Consider the following 17,906-nt stretch of genomic DNA (forward strand, 5'->3'; position numbering starts at 1 on the left):
AAAGTAAAATGCTCTGTATATTCTCATTCAGAATGTTTACAAATGAAGCAGTAGAGCCTTTTCAAATCCACGATTCAATGCTGTCCTTTGGGAAGCAGCCCTAACCAAGCAGGGTCAAGAAGGTCCAATATTCCAGACACAACTTCCCAGGCAAAAGTCCTTCTGAAGTAATCACTAACAGGCACATCTTCCAGGGAATGATTTGCCACTTCAGATATTCAGGTTGTGACAGGGCTCTATATGGAGTAACTACTACAAATAGTGATACAGCTCCACACCATAACATGCACGTATAATACAGTTGTTCATTACTTGATAAGAGTGGACTCCATCTAGCCACTATTAATATTCAAAATAAAATTCCAGTTTGGGTGATACCCACAGAATGGCACACACTTCAGCTACAACTCCTTCCTATAACAAGGACAGGTGTATGACTAATTTCTCTTTGGTTTTATGAAGTAACTAAACTCAGATCACAATTTAAAAGTAGATTTAGCTGATATAAACACTAAGTGCTGTGTCCTGGATGTTCTTTAGTAACAGTCTGTGCTTGTTTATGTCTGGCCTGAACCATTCCTGCTTTGCTAAACCAATTTTTTGGCATTAAACAAATCAGACTGCAGGAAAGAAGAAGAACAGTAAGGCTGTACAAGGTTTCTGCCATACTAGTTAGAAGTACAGACTCAGAGAATGTCTGGCAGCAGTCATTGGAAATTAGCATGGCCAGGACAAAAAAGGGCAATGAATCTCACAGCCAACCAGTAGTGGAGAGGGTAAGACCACAAACAGCAATTCCCATAGCGTAAGTTGCCACAGAATCAAAATCATCTTAGTGTGCTTCATTTACCTGTAAAACATTCAATCTACTTAAATTTACTAATTTTTTAGACCCATTTAAAATGTATTTTGAAAAGCATGTGATAATTCAATCATTTTCAAATAATAGCAGCAGGTCTTCTTTTTCCTTATCTTTTCAATCCAATTTTTTAACATCTAAAAATATCCTATGACACAGTAACATATCCCATTCTTTGAAAGGAAACTGACAAAGTCATGCTCTACTTTAAAGAGGCTCTTGTTACTGTTCCATGTGTTAATGGCAAGCTCACTTTGAATCCATACCACTAAGCTGAAGAAATCCTTAAAATAATTTTTATAAAATAATTTCTAAGTTGTTATCCAGTGAAATATTAATACTCCAATACCAGAAAAAAAACCCCATGCAATAATGCTGATGCTCATTAATACCTGTGCACTTTTAGTTTATTTTTTACTAATGATTTGGAGATCTGTTTTTCTTTTTTAATATAAATCATAACAACTAAATGCCATATAAATAACTGCTGTCAGACACAGGAATAGGTAGGACCATATCACCGTCATCTTTACCTCTTTGACTTTGTTCCTCTTCTCTCGGATATCCGGGTCTGCTGGTTCTCCACTGTTTATCCCTATCAGGTTTGGTAAAGGAACAGGAGGCAGTGGCTTGCTGTCTTTCTTTTTCAATTCTTGCACTACTTTGTTCTTTTCTGTCTGAATCTCAGCTTGAATCTCATCCCGTGATTTCTTCAATTTCTCCTTAGCCTCTTCCAGAGCCTTTTCATGATCTGCTCGGATCTTATTTCTCAGACGTTCCTCTTCCTCTCTAGAGACACAAATGCTAGTCAGCATCTCATTACTAAAAACACATTGCTTACAAACAAACTGCAGCTTCAACAGAAGCCACATCCTAAGTTGGTTTTCTCTAAGTAATTCTAATGATTCAGACAAGTTTATTGATTTTATCTTAGTGCACAATCCTACACTATTTTTGCCATGAACCCCAAAAGAACAGCACACACATCCACAACACTATTGTGGAAAAATTCATAATAGGAATTTTTTAGATTGTCTTGGCACATTTACTTGTCCACTCAAGAATTTAGAGAGGAAAAGCCCTGCATCCTGTACTTCAACTACAAGATATGTGCAAAGGCACGTCTAGCAATAATTCAGTAATTTTTTTGAAGAAATCAGAAGGGCTCTTCCTCACTTCCTGCACAATAAATTATAAACAACTTGACAAGATCTGAAGTAACCACTACCAAAGGGGGGGGGGAAATCACAGCCACTTCGTTTATTAACAACCCCCACCACAACATCTTTTCCCTTCAATTCACAACTCATTGTTCCAATCAGTACAGTCCATAAAGCATCAGTCCTAAAAACAGAATTAATTATGAAGCCATTTAGGAGCATAGGAGTTTTTATTAAAACATGATTTTGAAATTCACTGTCAACAAGACCAACATCATATTGGTTTTAAGCAGTATCTTAGAGTGTGATCTTTAATGATCAGTTAAGGTTTTAAGATTTGCACACAAAACAAAAAGTACTGTTCTAAAGCTTCATGTAAACAAGAGGTTATTCTAAGAACAGACAAAAATGGCCCATTCCAGTCCTAAAATATTTCAAGGCATCAGAAAGACACATATCAGACTCTCAATATAGCACCACCTTTTTAAGCTTCTTTAAAATACAGAGCTGCTCAATGACTAATGTAAGCCAAAAAAAGTTGTAGGGATTTAAAACAAGCACTAGGTAAAAAAAAATGCATTGTTACACGAAGAGTACTTTATTAGCCCTTACATTTTTCTGAAGTGCTATTAGGTTTGCATTTAAAATAAATTATAGCAGCATTATTACCTTCAATATATCAGTACTAGAAATACAAAGCAACATTTTAATAGATGCACTGATGGAAATGCTTTCAAACTGAAGTTCTTCAGCCATTTTTCTCAACATGATTCACACTACATCCATATTTCTTCCAAACAATAAAAAAACAAAGGACTGAGATCCTCAAATTGACTGTCAAATCCAAGCTCATTAATACTGTCCAACGGTATCAGTGCCTCTCTCCCTTAACTGAGGAGCAAAGAAAAAACTTTCAAAGTGCCAAAACACTATTCTAAAAAGACAAAACAACTAATACCATTTAAGATAACTTTTACTCCTACTATGACCCACTTATATGAGAAAATAACTTCCTTGTATTCCTGCAAAAGCTACTCACACTCTGTCTTGGCAGCAATATCATGCTCAAATATCAATATCAAAAGCAGACAAAAATTTCTACCACCTGGAAGATTTGAAGCTTTGGAAAGCTTTTCCAAGGCTAGCAGAGTGCTCTGTGTAAGATGCAACTAGAGAGAATGTGAATGAGGTCGCCAGAACAAGACATCATTCCCAGAGTCATGTTCTCCCCATGAGACAGCACACTGTTCAGGAGCCAAAGAGGTGCTTGACAGAGAATGAGAAACCTGAAATGTTACTGAACAGTTAAGAATCAAAATACTTCAGTGTGGGAATAATGTATTTTGCAGGTACATTTCTCATATTCAAAACTCATTATCTGGAAGCAAGTGACAGGCTTTACTTTCTGACTAAATTGACTAACACTTTGTTAATAGATACTGAAATTCTTTTTGCAAAGGATCAACTATCCTTGAAATAACTGCATTTGGGGGGGGGGGGGGGAAGGTAACAATGTATCCCAGACCTTAATAAAAGGGTGGTCACAGTGTATTTACGTTAACCTAATTGTTTTGTTGCTAAATATAAATGTTTTTGGTAAAACCCATGGTTAACTTACAGGACCCAAAATACAATCCCTCGGTGTGAAAAAAATTAATGAAGTTTGAGTAGTTACAGTGAGTCTGACTCACTGAAATGAGTCACTGGTGATGTGCTTTGTGCACCTTCACAACTTTACACCATCAAGACGAAGTGCCAGGAAGATTTTGCTTTAATCTTTCACCTTTAAAAAAAAGTTTTCCGTTCCAGGTGCTGCATGAAACAACCATAATAAAAGTTCCATCACTCCACAAACTTCATCTGTTTCTAGATTCAAACCGCATGAAACAGCCAAAAATTGGAAAACAAGTTTTGAGCTCACATCTGTCTACACTGCAGGAACCACTATATAAACATACAAAAGCTGTCGATTTCTAGAGCACTATAATCCAATTAGAGTCATTAGGAAGTTTGAATGGCACAGTCAGCTTTCCTTCAGTCACTCAGAAGAAAATACACAGACTCAATAGAGATGAAAAATCCCAATGCTAACTGTATGCCCAGCTCAAAGCCTTTCTTCCGGGAAGTGACATTTTGAGATAAACATAAGAAAACAGTAAGATGAAGAGAAAGGTCAACAGGTATTTGAGGGCGTTTACAAGAGATAGTACAAGAGCTTATTCTGCAGACACACTCTCTGTGCAATTACCGGTGATGGACTGCATGAGTTACACGGTATGTCATATTCTACAAGCCAGCTAAAGACATTTTACCAAGTATATTCAAGTATATGACCCTAATGGAAGAAAAATCACACCCCTAAATACCAACACCGCGTTTCTTCTGAGTTCTTAAGCAACAAGAATTAAGTGAAAATACAGAATAAAGTTAAGAGAATGAGAAGACTGATTAGGTGTGAGCAGCTGACACCCCCTCAAGTCACCAACAAGCTACCTGGCCAGCAGAAGAAAGAGTAAGCAACACTTTTACACATGCAGAGAGCACTATATTAAAATACTCATAATTAAAGAAGAGACCTCAGAAGGATCAATCTAAAAAAGATTGGAGAAAATTCCAGTAAAAGCACATATACCAAAACTTGTCAAACCATTTCCGTATCTCACCCCCGCTTCCAAGCAACATGAGCAAACTCTTAAAATTTAAAGTATTTTGAGTAAATCTTAAAAATCTTATCTAACAGAAAGTTACTTTCTTCTAGTCATCCCAAAAGCTTATGCAAAAGAATTGAGAGAGGCTCAAGTACCATGAAACTACAGCAGTAGCTACTTCAAAACAAGCAATGTTATTAAAATAACCTGTGATTAGACTGTTTTTGCCAAGAAGAACCATAAATAGATCTAATAATTAGAATCTGAAACTGGAAACAGGTGCAAGTTTTTTAAACAATCACTGCAATGAACTACTGCAGCTGTCTATGCAGGAACACTGTAAGTTCTCAAAGTGTCCACGAGCTGCCTAAATATCATTCAGAGAAGACCACAAATTATAACGCTTGACACCCGAATCACCAACCGGAATTTAATGTGCTTTAATTATGCACACAGTAGCGAGTTTTCTGAACCAAGCCTCACTTGTCAAGACAATGACTTTTAACAAAAGTCTTTCCTATCTGCTGTGACACAACGGGCTCTTTAGAAAGAACTGCATAAAAAACCCTCTAAAAATGCTTTCAAATTTCTTTCTGAGATTCAAGATTTAAAAAAAACAGAAATAAAAATGAGAATAGAATCAAGAAAAGCAAGCAGGCCACTAGCAACTGTTCTTGCCACTAAAAAGCAGGCCACTGGCTCACTATACCAAAACGACACACAGTTTATTATCATTTGGATTTTCAGCAGATGGATAGACAACTGTTAGAGAACATAAATATTTGTGTAAGCCTATCATACAGAAACAACCTCCTGTGTGGAAATTCTGAACTTTTACCCTTTGGTCAAGCTTGATCTTCAACCAGAGGCTACTTTCAGAGACAGTGAAACAGAAAAACAGGCACTAATTAAAAAAAAAGTTTGAGAGTCAGTGCCTAAAAAGAATTTCACACATTAACTGCAAGACTTTACTCCAGTCTTTTGGCATACACAATTTTATAATATCCCCACATATCACAATCCCATTATGTTCTCTCAGTATATGGAGAATATACGTTCACGGCATACAAGAGTCATGGAGATACATACATATATTGCCCCTCACATGACTGGAGTCTGAAGAAGGAAGAACTGGAAGAAAGGAGCAGTTGTGCTGGGTTTTGCTCTTGCTTGATCACCCTTCCTGTATGGATGGTTGCATTACTCTCTACTGTCAAGCACGTACAGAAAAAGAGGCTTATTTTTTCTAATGTATGGATGATCATCCTGCAAAAGTTACAATTCTCTCCCAATTTGCTGGGCTGCTGTGAGGCAGCAGAAATACACTCATGAAGGAGTAGGAGTACCAGATCTGTGTGTGCCTATGACAGCTGAAGAGGAAAGCTCCACCATTAACAGGGAGGCCGGCTGTTACTTAGCAAGAGTTTTCCCTTTTGAGACAAGTTAAGGTCATATTTATTTCACTGATTTTTTTTTTTCTTCACATAATGAACTTAATCAGAGATCACTGGTTAGAAAGGAATATTCAGTGGAAAATAAGTGAAAATTAAGTGAATCCTACAGGGTAACTTGAAGCTAACTCAAGTGTATCAAAAACACTGTATCAAAGCATTGGTTATAAAGATTTTCCAAACAGACTTTTAAGAAGAATCTTATGCATGTTTTCAAGGGAATGTCTTGTCCCCAAATCATCTATCTGACAGTGTTTGTCCAAAGCACTGTTTCTAAATATATCTTCACCTTTAAAATACCCTTGCAAATGGACTCGGCCTAAAACTCTAGCACAGGCAGAGTAGATAGATGATAACTTAGTAGTAAAATATTTTTGTTATTTAAAAAAAATGACAAAGTTAAACTGTCCTTTGTCAATGTTCTAAGGTTTTTTAAGAACATTATGATTTTAGTTATCGGCAAGCATCCTACCTGCTCACTGTTTCAGTTAAAACAGCAATACCTACATGTGCTATATACATACACTATACAGTTACTTACACTATATAGTTACTTGTGCGTGTATGTGGTGGCCTGGGAATAATGCTGAAATGCAGAATATTTCCCATTTCAATCCTTCTTCCCCAAGGGGGTTAATAACAGTTCATTATGACATCAGAACATATCTAATTCACTTTGAAAATTATTGTTAAACAACTCTTCCACATGCAGAAAACCTGTGGAAAGAAATCTGGGAATCCCGGTCAACAGAAAGTTGAATCTGATTCAGCAGTGTCCTGGCAGCCAGGAGGGCCAACATTACCCTGGGAGGGCATCAGGCACAGCATCGCCAGCCGGGCAAGGGAGGGGATTGTCCTGCTCTGCTCTGCACTGGGGCGGCCTCACCTCGAGTGCTGGGGGCAGCTTTGGGTGCCACAATGTGAGAAAGACATTGAGCTGTTAGAGAGTGTCCAAAGGAGGGCCATCCTCCAGTGGGGAACAGTCTGGAGAGGAAGCCGTGTGAGGAGGGGCTGAGGTCATTTGGTCTGTTCAGCCTGGAGAAGACCAAGGGGAGACCTCACTGCAGTCTGCAGCCTCCTCATGAGGGGAAGAGGAGAGGCAGGCACTGATCTCTTCTCTGTGGTGACCAGTGACAGGACCCAAGGGAATGGTCTGAGCTGTGTCACAGGAGGTTTAGGGTGGATCTCAGGAAAAGGTTCTTCACCCAGAGGGTGGTTGGGCACTGGTCACAGCACCCAGCGTGACAGAGCTCAAGAAGCATTAGGACAACACTCTCAGACCCCTGGTGTGACTCTTGGGGTTGTCCTCTCAGTACCAGGAGTGGGCTCGATGATCCCTGTCGGTCCTTTCCAACTCAAGATACTCTGATTCTGTGATTCACTACCCAGAAAATTACCCCAAAAAACAGATTCCTTAAATGGCTTCTTTTAGACAAAGATGACAGTAGAATTTATTTCTAGCAAGTGGTTAGATTAGTATACAACATGAGCATTGCTCCTCAAACAGAAGGAATGTGAGACAGAATCCTTATTCAACTCCTATCCCTCTCCATCTAGTTTTAGTTTTCTTTTTCCTCTTGCTCTGACACTTCCTCTTGACTTCCTTCATTTTCCTACTTTCTCCCTTCCTTTACTGTTATTTGAACCAACTTAGGCTTCACTAGCTTGCTTCCTTGGTCTGCAACAAGGGCAGGGCCACCACTCTGAATGCCAGTCCTCCTCACTGTAATCATCCAACTTATTTGTACAATGCTAGGGAGAAGAGAGAATTCACTGACACAGGCACTTTCCTTCAATTCTAAATACTCCCACAAAGTCCGCATAAACATTCTCCAAATAAAATTTACTTCTACTCCTGTGCAAGAAATGATGCCTCTAATTGATCTCCTTTGCAGCCAAATCTCAGACCCAGCATCTGGGCTTTCAGCCACCTTCATCACTGCCCTCAGGACTTCTCATCTCCATGATGCAAGCTCACAGATCCTGTTTAAGATCTGGTCTCTTGTCTAAATCGAAACCTCAGCCCTTGACATTTCTTTGTCGATAGCTGGGTGTCACCTTCAAGTCAAATAAACTGTAATTTAACTTTTAGTTTTCCTTCCATATCTTTTGTTTAGCAGTGGAAACTTCTCCATTGTCCAGATTGCCAGTGTCTGGGCATTCTTCCCATTTTCTAGAGCTTGACTACACTTAAATTTATCTGCTTAGTTCCCATGTATTTTAAATTCAGTCTTTCTTAACCCATACTGTAAGAAGCCCTCAGAACTTGATTGTGCTCCTTTCATCCAGCAATTCCACTAGGAAGACAAGTCACTTAACTACTGACATCCTCAGACTGCCTTTCTGTTTTCCCTCTGCAACTGTAATTTATTATATGTATTCTTTTAGAAACACCCAAAGAACATGTCTACTTCCAGAAGTCCAGCATATTAAATTCACAGATTTCCATGCTGGTCATTAGAGGCCACTTCTGCTTGTCACTCCTTGTCATGGGTTAGCAAGCATAGTCCCAGAAGTGATGTTCTTGCAAAGGGGTGCTTACAGCTTCCTCTGTGACCTGACAGAACCTATCAGCTGGCCAGGTTGAATATGGACAATTCTTTAAGCCACTTAAAGCTGTGACCGCCTCTGTGATCCACACTTAAGAATAGAAACCCCCCCCCCCCCAGCTCTGTCTTGTTTCCAGTGTTGGGACAGGTGGCTGCAGGCCCCATGCGGGGGCCAGCGGGCCCAGCCCAGGCCCTGCTTGGGCCGGGCCACAGCCACCCTGGAGCCGATGGGCCCTGTTCCAGCCGTGGAACCCCCACAGCCCTGCTGTGGGCAGCTGGAGCAGCTCAGCTCCCCCCCTCCAGTGCAGCCAAGATTCAGCTAAAGCTGCACCACTGTCTGGCAGAGATCATGTGACCAACAGCGATAAGCAAAATTCCAGCTGCAAGACCTGGGTGAGATTAACCCTTTTATTGCTGTGAAGAGCTGAAAACCTGAGGGAAGAGAAAGAGGAGATGCTTAAAGCTGAAATTCTGTTGTGAAGCTATGATATATCAGAGTACCCGTTGTAATTCCATGAAGATATGGGGGGGGGTGGAGTGTTCAACTCGTGAGCAAAAGCACCTGAGCTGAGATAGGCAGATGCTGACGCAGCTGTAATTTCATGAGAAGTTTGGACAGGGAGAGATGGACCAGATGAGGACTTTTGCTCCAAATGGGAAAGGAGAAAACCTCAGTTCCTAGAGATGCTCCCAGAGATAGTCCTAACGATGAAGAGGAGGAAGACCCTTTGCTCCCAGGGAAGGAGAAGGGCCTCTGTTTTTTGTTTCTGAACAGCTCAACCTTAAAATTGTACCCCAAAAAACTTCAAGAGTGGACCCTCGAAAGCAGTTGTGGGAAAAGCTGCAAGTCGGGGGAAGGGACTCACGAGAGAAGGCGAGCAGAGAGACTCCTCTTCCCAAATGGACTGAACAAAGTTATTTGGAAGTGGGCGGCTGTCTTGTTGTGGTAATGTTTTCATAGCATGAGCAAGAGAGACTCCTCTTCCTAAATGGACTGAACAAGGTTGTTATGGAAGTGGTAAACAGACTGAACATCTTAAGGGCTGTCTTTTTACATTGTCACTTGGAGAAGGGAGAAAGGTGGGGGGAAGGAGAAGAGTTCCGAAGGTGTGGTATGCTTTTTTTTTCCCTTCTTTTAGGTCTGTTAATAAACTTCTTTATATTCTTTCAAGATTGGTGCCTGCTTTGCATTTCTCCTAATTCTTATCTCACAGAAGGTAAACAGTAATGAGTACCTTGGACCAAACCACTACACTCCTTTACCGTTTCTATCTAATTGCTGTCCTTTGGCTTATAATTTAGATATGGCCCATGGAAACAGCTCTGGAATGAAGACAAGCAAAATCCTGAGGGAAATATATTTAGAGAGAATTTCAAAAACACAGATTGAATGGGCACTCAGAACTTGCAGAAGGGAATGCAGAGCTGAAGCACATCCCTTATGCATAGAAACTCTCTGCAAAACGAAAAGAAACTAAGTATTCCTAGGTATCTTTTATAGTATTTTGGAACATAGCCAGGACTTTCATGAATCTTCATATGCTAATTTATTAATAAAGAATGTTAACATAAAAGACAACTCATAAGATTTTTTTACAACCATAATAAAAAGAACAAAACATACCTTCCAATTAAGAACAAAACAGTACAGATTACACTATCAAATGTGGAACATGTATAGCCTTCGAAGGAAGAAGAAAAAAGAAAAGACATGCAGGTAAGGGATCATCCTTTGGGAATTATTTGCTTCCTATGTTATGAATATTTACATGAACAGAATTTGTAAAACTTATTTTGAGAGTCTGTCAAGTGGTGTGACCATTAGCAAAGGCATTTGTTCCTCCCCTCTGCCTACAGCAGCCATGTAATCCCAAACACCAACTCAAAAAAGAAGGAAGGTGCCAAGCTCAGGAAGCACCATCACAGCTGGTACAGTCAGCTCAAGTTTTACTAGGGAAGAAAAGTAGTCATTTTCTACAAACACTCCTACACTTGTACTTATATGAGCAACCAGGCATTTGTCAACGCTAAGAAAGGTCACTAAATACTGTGTAAACATTTTAAGCTTACATAAAACATCTTTGTTTTGTAGTTACAGTATCAGCTGAAACAGATTTTCAGAAGAATCAGATCAACTACTTCAGGAAGAAAAATAATATTTTTTAAAGACTACAACGGCAATGAATGCAACTTTCACTAGTGGTGAACAAACAAAATTACACGTTTTCAACTAGATATAAGCAAGTTCATTCAGTTTTTAGTATCTTTATGTCATTCTGGTACAAAACCATTTCATTAGAAAAGCAAGAGTTTCACAAAGTTCAACAATGTGGAGTTTTCAATCACTACAGCTCTGTCAAACACACCTCATTTGTATCTCTTCTGCTTATACAGTGTAAAAGAGAATACAACTACATGTGCCTCAAGGCACTAACACAATCAAAAATAGGCATTATTTCAGATTTTTTGATGATTAAAGGAACTCAAGTTAACATCTGCAACTAATTCCTTCTGTGCAGAATATTAAACCTCTGCAGAACAAGGTCTTAAATCTGACTGTCAAAGCACTTACAATGCTAATACAGAGGGAAAAAAAAAATCTTTTAGGAATCAGTATTATGCCTAAAAAAAGAACTCTAAAAGTCTACTAAAAGTTCAGGAAATTTAGGATCTGTTCCTGTTTCCTCAAGAAAACTGAATTAGGAGAATGGTGCTACCTTGCCCTGTGTAAAAATGTATTAAATAGCTTCCTGTCTCCTAGCACCATACTGACTGGAGCATCAGATCTTCCTTTCCAACTAGTACCCAAATGAGACAGACTTTCTCTTTTAAAAGTAATAAAGATGAAAGAACTTTACAAGAAATGGGAGTGAAAAACACATACAGACTACAGGAATAAGGAACAGAAAAAGAAATCCAATACTGAACAAGAGAATTGGATAAAAAGTTAAAAATTTTCCATTTGGAAATGTAAGGTTTATTTTGATGTGGGATTCAATCCACCAAAAAACAGTAGGATTATTTTAGTTCAGGATTAATTTCAGAAGCCCATTACAATTAACAATGTCAAACCACAATATTTTCTACTATAAACCACTCTAAGTCACTGGAAACACTGCTGTTATACAAATTTAAACACGTATATAGCAATGTATTTACACTCTACTCACCACAGTCAAGTCTAAGACAGCATGGACCAACACCTTGGATATTCTAATATTTATTGATACAAAGAACAGTTTGATAAGGCCAGAATAATACATAACTGATCCTGTGACACTGAGGAAGTAACGAACTGAGTTCTCCTGCAAGACCAATGCATCATCTCTGCTTCTTATTAAAGAAGGAATTTTTATAAATATGCACATTTACATATAGGACAAGGCAGTCCCGCTGATGTTGATGGCACAGATCAGATACTGAAGCATATGCTCAAGCAGAGCTAAAAGGAACCAGAGTACTCCCACATACAGCATTAAGCTCTCAAATATTATTTCTAGTCTACTACTACTGCTCAAAAGTAAATTTCCAATAGGAAAAAACCCCAAAGACTTAACCCCATCAACACAAGGCCATGAAGGAAAATAAGAGTGGTACATTCTATGAATTGGCACGTATCACAAAAGTTGCTGCAAAGTCCGAAGCATTATTGCATTTTCCATATAACTCAAAGTTCATCTTTCACAGAGGTCACCATGCTACAGTCTTTACAAGCATTACTTATTTTTCTCTATTCTATACAAAACTTTTTGAATTTGTAAACTCAAGCTTTTCACAATGATAAACAAAGCTGCTTTGATAGAAGTTTTTCTGGGAAGAAATTGCTAACTTAGCTACCCAATATTAAACAGAACCCTAAAATTAGTTAGACTTAGTTACTTTCAGATTAAACAAAATAGATTCAAACATCTAAAACCCAAGAATATCACTGGTTTCTCCTATACCTTAATTTTCATCCTTTCAAGCATGTGCAGACCCACAACTGCATGTGCAACTACTATACTACACAACATTTTAATGTTCTTTGGAGTGAGGAGTTTTTGATTTTTCAAAAATATAATTCTTAAAATATTTTTTTACCTAAAGAAAATGAATCATCATTTTATACAACACCCGCAACTGTTTCAGTGTATGCTCTACAGAAGCTTGCATTACATCTTCAGCACTACAGTACTGACTTGCTACTCCACTCTCTGTACCACCCACATTGCCTGACAGTTGTACCAAGACAGGATGCTGGGTTCAAAACCTCAGATCTGTACAGGAATTTTGGGAGGATATGGGGACAAACACAAGGACAAAGTGACAACAAAAGAACTGCAATCGTACACATGCATTATACACAGTATCTTGCTCTCTCTTCATTTCTGATCTTCCTTGACCCCAGAATTATAAATCTCTTCTTCTGCCCATGGTACTACCAGAAGGGAAAAAAGTTCCGGGAGGCACAGCAGAAAATCTTCAGGAGTAATGGAAACGACCCAAATAATAGCCTCCAGAAACTGAAGTTCTGAGTAGGAGCTTTGGCCAGTTGAAAAAATTTCTTTCCCTTCTGCATATGCACATGTTAAAGCAAAGGAATTTTTAGCACATTTATTGATGTGTATATGCCCTTGAGAACAACATTTGTTTGCCTAATAAGCTATGAAGCGTTTTCTAACATTTCGTCTGACATACAGAAACAGCAATATATGAGAATCTTTAAGCAAAAGAGAAACAGGATCTTGCCCATTACCTTCATAAGTTTATAGCTTAAAAACTTTCCTTCAGCAGGTATCAAAAGCTTGCTGCAATCACTGTGTAAGAATACCACAGTGAAAGCTGCATTAATTCCTTGCAATGGGAAGTGCTTAATAGAAATGCTTTAAATGCTTAATAAAACAGGAGAGCCTCATTCTCCACATCTGGTAGGATAGATGCTTCTGTGACATTCTACACAGATATTATAAGCTTGTTCTAAAATGAAAGAACAAGAGGGGACATACTAGAAAAGAATTTGTCCCGAAAGCTCCACACTAAATATGCGATTCCAGGATGAACAAAAGTAGAAAGAAGAAAACTCCTAGTCTGCTCTTGTTTTGGATAAAAGACCAAGCAAACCATAACACAGACCAAGAAAACTTTTCAATCAACACAGTTAACAAGCAAACACCTCTATCGACCCAATTTTTGATTTTATTTTGTTAAGAACAGTTTATTTAGCTTCAAATAACAACCACAAAAATTTAAACACTGTGAGCAGCAATATCTTACTGACCTTTAGAATATCAAGTCAGCCACCTTAAGAACAGAACTTGAGACAAGAGAAAATGGGCTGACAAAAGACATTTGTCATATAGAATTGTGTTTGGGGCTAAGGGTGTGGTTGTTAAGAAAATTAAGACGCAGCAATCACTAAAAATTATGACAATCATTTTAATATCCTCATGTTTCAAAATGGAAATGCTGGAGCTTTTCATCATTAAGAGAATCCACCATTTGAGCTAGTAGCAGGAGGCTGGCATCCTCTATCTAGGTAAACCACAGAGGAAGAGAAAATACCTTGACAGGGTTTCACACATATCAGCTTGCAGCAAAAAATATAAAAGAGACTCCAGTTACAGTTGCACATTATATTTAAGCTGATTAATACCTAGCTACTGACAAGTGAAAGGTCCCAACAGCAGTAGGGTAAGGATCTGCTGGAAACTGAGGACTACTGGATAAAAACCACAGTGAGATAAATGATAATTGGACAACCCAAACAACACCTAGAGCACCACGGCAATGCACAAGCCTTGGCAGATTAAGCTTTGGGAAGCTCTTCTCTAACAAACTCAGAGGGGACCCATCTGCAGACCAAACTTTCAGCTGGAAAAGCGATGACACCGCCTTCACTGTATGCCTGGGGTCAAGAAGTTCAGCTGTGTGGAATGGTAAGAAGATATCCCTGGGTAAGTAAGAGTTGCACACCATCAGCATGGATCCCCTCTGCTGATCACCAGCCAGATAAAGCACAGGAACACAGCTCCCCTGGCATTGTCACAGCCAGTCACCTATGGCTACAAAACCAGCACTTCTGTGGAAACAAGTCTACTGGCACGTAAGGATGCTTGTATGTTCATACATGCTGCTGATTTACTATGTTAAAGACTGACTGTGTATGACTGCAGCATTACTGGAATGATCAACTGTAACAGCTGAAATACTGGTTTACGGATGAAGGATATTATAACCCTATATTGGTCACCATCTCTGTGCAAATCATTCTTTTTTCAGGGCTTTAGAGGCCCTGTAAAAGCAAGCTCACTTACTCCTTATGCTGGTACTCAGGAGACTGGGCAACAAGCCATTCAGCCAGTGGTGAGCTGAGCCAGCTGAAAAATTATGGATCATTTCAGGCCAAATCAGGTCTCCTAACTGGCTGACTGCCCAAACACTGATGTTGGGGCTAGAATATAGTCAAGATTAAGCATCTGGGGACACAGTAGAACAGGAAAGGAGCTTCAAGTGCTTTAGACCTGCACGTTCAGGAGTGTTAAACTAAAGCCCAAGGTACAAGTAGCAAGTTTTCTGCACACAAATTCACACGGCCATTAACCACTACTATCCATGGCCATTCCCCACTCTCAGTTCTATCATCTATTCCATCACTCAGCCCTATGGTTTCTTCTTCTCTAGTTTATCCCACTGATACCACTTCTTCCATCAGCAAGAGTCACTCCCTACAATCCTAAATTTTATTTATGCCTTCCTATCAACTTCCTCCAAATATCTCCTCTTGCCACGGCCACTCTGACTAGTCTCTGGTATCTCATTCAGCCAATACCTCTTCTTACACCGGAGACAACAGTGATCTTTTTCTATTTAGGAAAAAAACGAAGGAAATCAAAAAGCACTATTTCAGAGTTATCCTACCCTCTTCTATTTTGCTCCAAGTGCAGTTTCCATCTCCAGCTTTCAAAGAAATAAACTGCTGCTCCTCACCACCACCAAGGTCCTCTGCTAGCACTGGCTCAATCTCCCCCCTCCCCTTCAGTTTCCAATTCCTACTCAGGTACTTCCTTCCCTTTTCCCACCCCCTATACTCGGAAAATGAGAACTATATTAACTGAAGCAATGTCCTCTTCCTGATGTCTGTGTTCCAAAGGGGTATCCCAGTAAATAAGATAGCTCCCTCCTTTTACACTCTAAGTCTTCTTGGTAGCCTGATCTCCAGCAGTAAGCACCAAAACTCTAACCAACAGAAGAAAAACAGCTGGGGAAAGTTAGCAATTTAAAGCAATCACCATGATACTAGTATGGTCTTACTCTAGAAGTTCTTAATTGTTCAAATACCAAGTAAACTGACAGCAAAAAAAAAAACCCCACAAAGTGAGAAAGGCTGTTACAAAGTAAAAGTAGCAAGTGGTGTATAATGCAGACTCAGAGATGGCAAACTTTCAGGTAAGCAGATGGTACCAGGCTTCTCTGCAAGGGAAACCCTCTGGCAGGTCCTACAAAGCTCTAAGGAAGTGACTACCCTCACACAGATGTTCTGTCAATTCAAGCTACCACATTTCCATAATGCTATTTTAATCACCCAGCCAAAGCTGCCTTGCACACCCCAGAAGCAACACTGCTTTAAATATCTGATTGGAAGTTCACAAACATTGCTCAGATTTATCTTCCTCCTGCACCTATAATTGTTACCATATGTCTGTATGGTAAATTGACACCTGTCTATCAATGTGTTTAAAATCAGAATAGTACTCAACATGCACGGTGCCATAAGCCATGCACTGAAATGTTGTATGGCAGAGCTTGAAGAGAAAGAGGAGGGGGAATATCCTGGGATCTCCCATAGGAAAGGGAGACAAGCTCTTCATTATGGGGAATCAACGGTATTAGGGGTGTGCAGTTCTGTCCAAACCTAGGTCTAAAGCAATTTCTCCTGACTTGTTCCTCTCGCCACCAGGACACCACTGCGCACAACCCTCCTGGCTCACACAGCATCAGTGCTACTCGATTCGCCTCACTGTGGCACAGCGGCAGCACTGGATTTGTCTGAAGCACACAGATCCTTGCAGCACAGGATTGGCAGAATCACTCCCTTCCTTCTACGTGGCAGCAGTTTAAAATGTAGTCCTGCTTTACAGAAACTGGATGACTTACAGGGCAACAACAGCAACAAAAAAAAAATTCAGTTCGAACTCAGTGTCAGATTATCAATAGTTTCCAGAAGGTATTACATGACACGTCATCAGAAAAACTCTTACAGGACAGGAGCTGCAAGCAACAGTCTGTTGTGAAACACTTGTCCTTGTCTCGGGGGGAAACATATACATACATACACGTAACACAAATGCTGTGATTCAAAAGGTTTTCATATAAAATGACACAGACTGCAGTGTGGATGTACTTAATAGTAATACTGCATTAATTAAAACAGAAATACAAGTTCTTCTCCCATTCAGCACTGCTGGGACTAGTTAGAAAGAAAGAAAAGCTTTATACCTCTCTACTTAGCAAATCAGCCAAAACAGTAACTAAAGATAGAGCAACAAAATACCTGGAAATCATGACGTAAGGTCTAGGCTGCACTGTTCCACAGAGCAAAACTCTATCTCATTACTCCCAAAGTTCTTTAATCTTGTCAGTAAAGCAGAGGATAAGAGAAAACTACGTGACAAATTATTTAGCCTTCCAGGTGCTTTTAATAAGTTTCTGCATGAAAATAATCCCCACTGCTAATAAAATATGCAATTTTGATTCAGGAGACGGATAACTGGATGTTGGTTTTTTCCTTTTCAAAAAGGCCGGAAAAGCAACACTAGATTAGGAACTCCCCATTCAAAAAAACCTAACTAACAATGCAAGGCTCACACTACTCAGCACATCTATGCATATGGAAAGCAGGTTTTTGCGTGTCAGATGAGAATACAGTCCTCAACACAAAATGACAGAAAAGTTGAGGGGAGAAAGGGATCTCTGGAGGTCATCTGATCCAACCCCACTGCTCAAACAGGGTCAGCCTAGAGCTGGTTGCCCAGGATCATGTCCAGAGAGCTTCCAAATATCTTCCAAGAATATAGACATCATTGCCACAAATTATGCAGGAGTTTGCTCATTTGCTCCATTCCATGAGCAAGCTGCACAAAATATCAATTATAAGCTTCACTCTGCAAAAGACACCTTCCCAGCTGAAATGTCTTCCCAGCTGAGGAAACAACACCACTGACAGCCATCTCGGTTAGCAAAATCCAGGATGCAGTCTAAGG

At 39.5% G+C, this 17,906-nt stretch overlaps 1 protein-coding gene across 1 annotated transcript in view; it reads right to left on the minus strand.

Moving 5' to 3' along the window:
• The window catches only part of MAN1A2 (mannosidase alpha class 1A member 2), a 135,986-nt gene that overhangs the window by 103,952 nt on the left and 14,128 nt on the right, over positions 1 to 17,906 (minus strand). The window contains exon 2 of the mRNA XM_048294063.1: positions 1,393 to 1,648. Coding sequence (XP_048150020.1) covers positions 1,393 to 1,648 — 256 coding nt within the window. The remainder of the gene's footprint in view (positions 1 to 1,392; positions 1,649 to 17,906) is intronic.

This window comes from Corvus hawaiiensis, chromosome 2 (genome assembly GCF_020740725.1).
Source record: "Corvus hawaiiensis isolate bCorHaw1 chromosome 2, bCorHaw1.pri.cur, whole genome shotgun sequence".
NCBI lineage: Eukaryota > Metazoa > Chordata > Aves > Passeriformes > Corvidae > Corvus > Corvus hawaiiensis.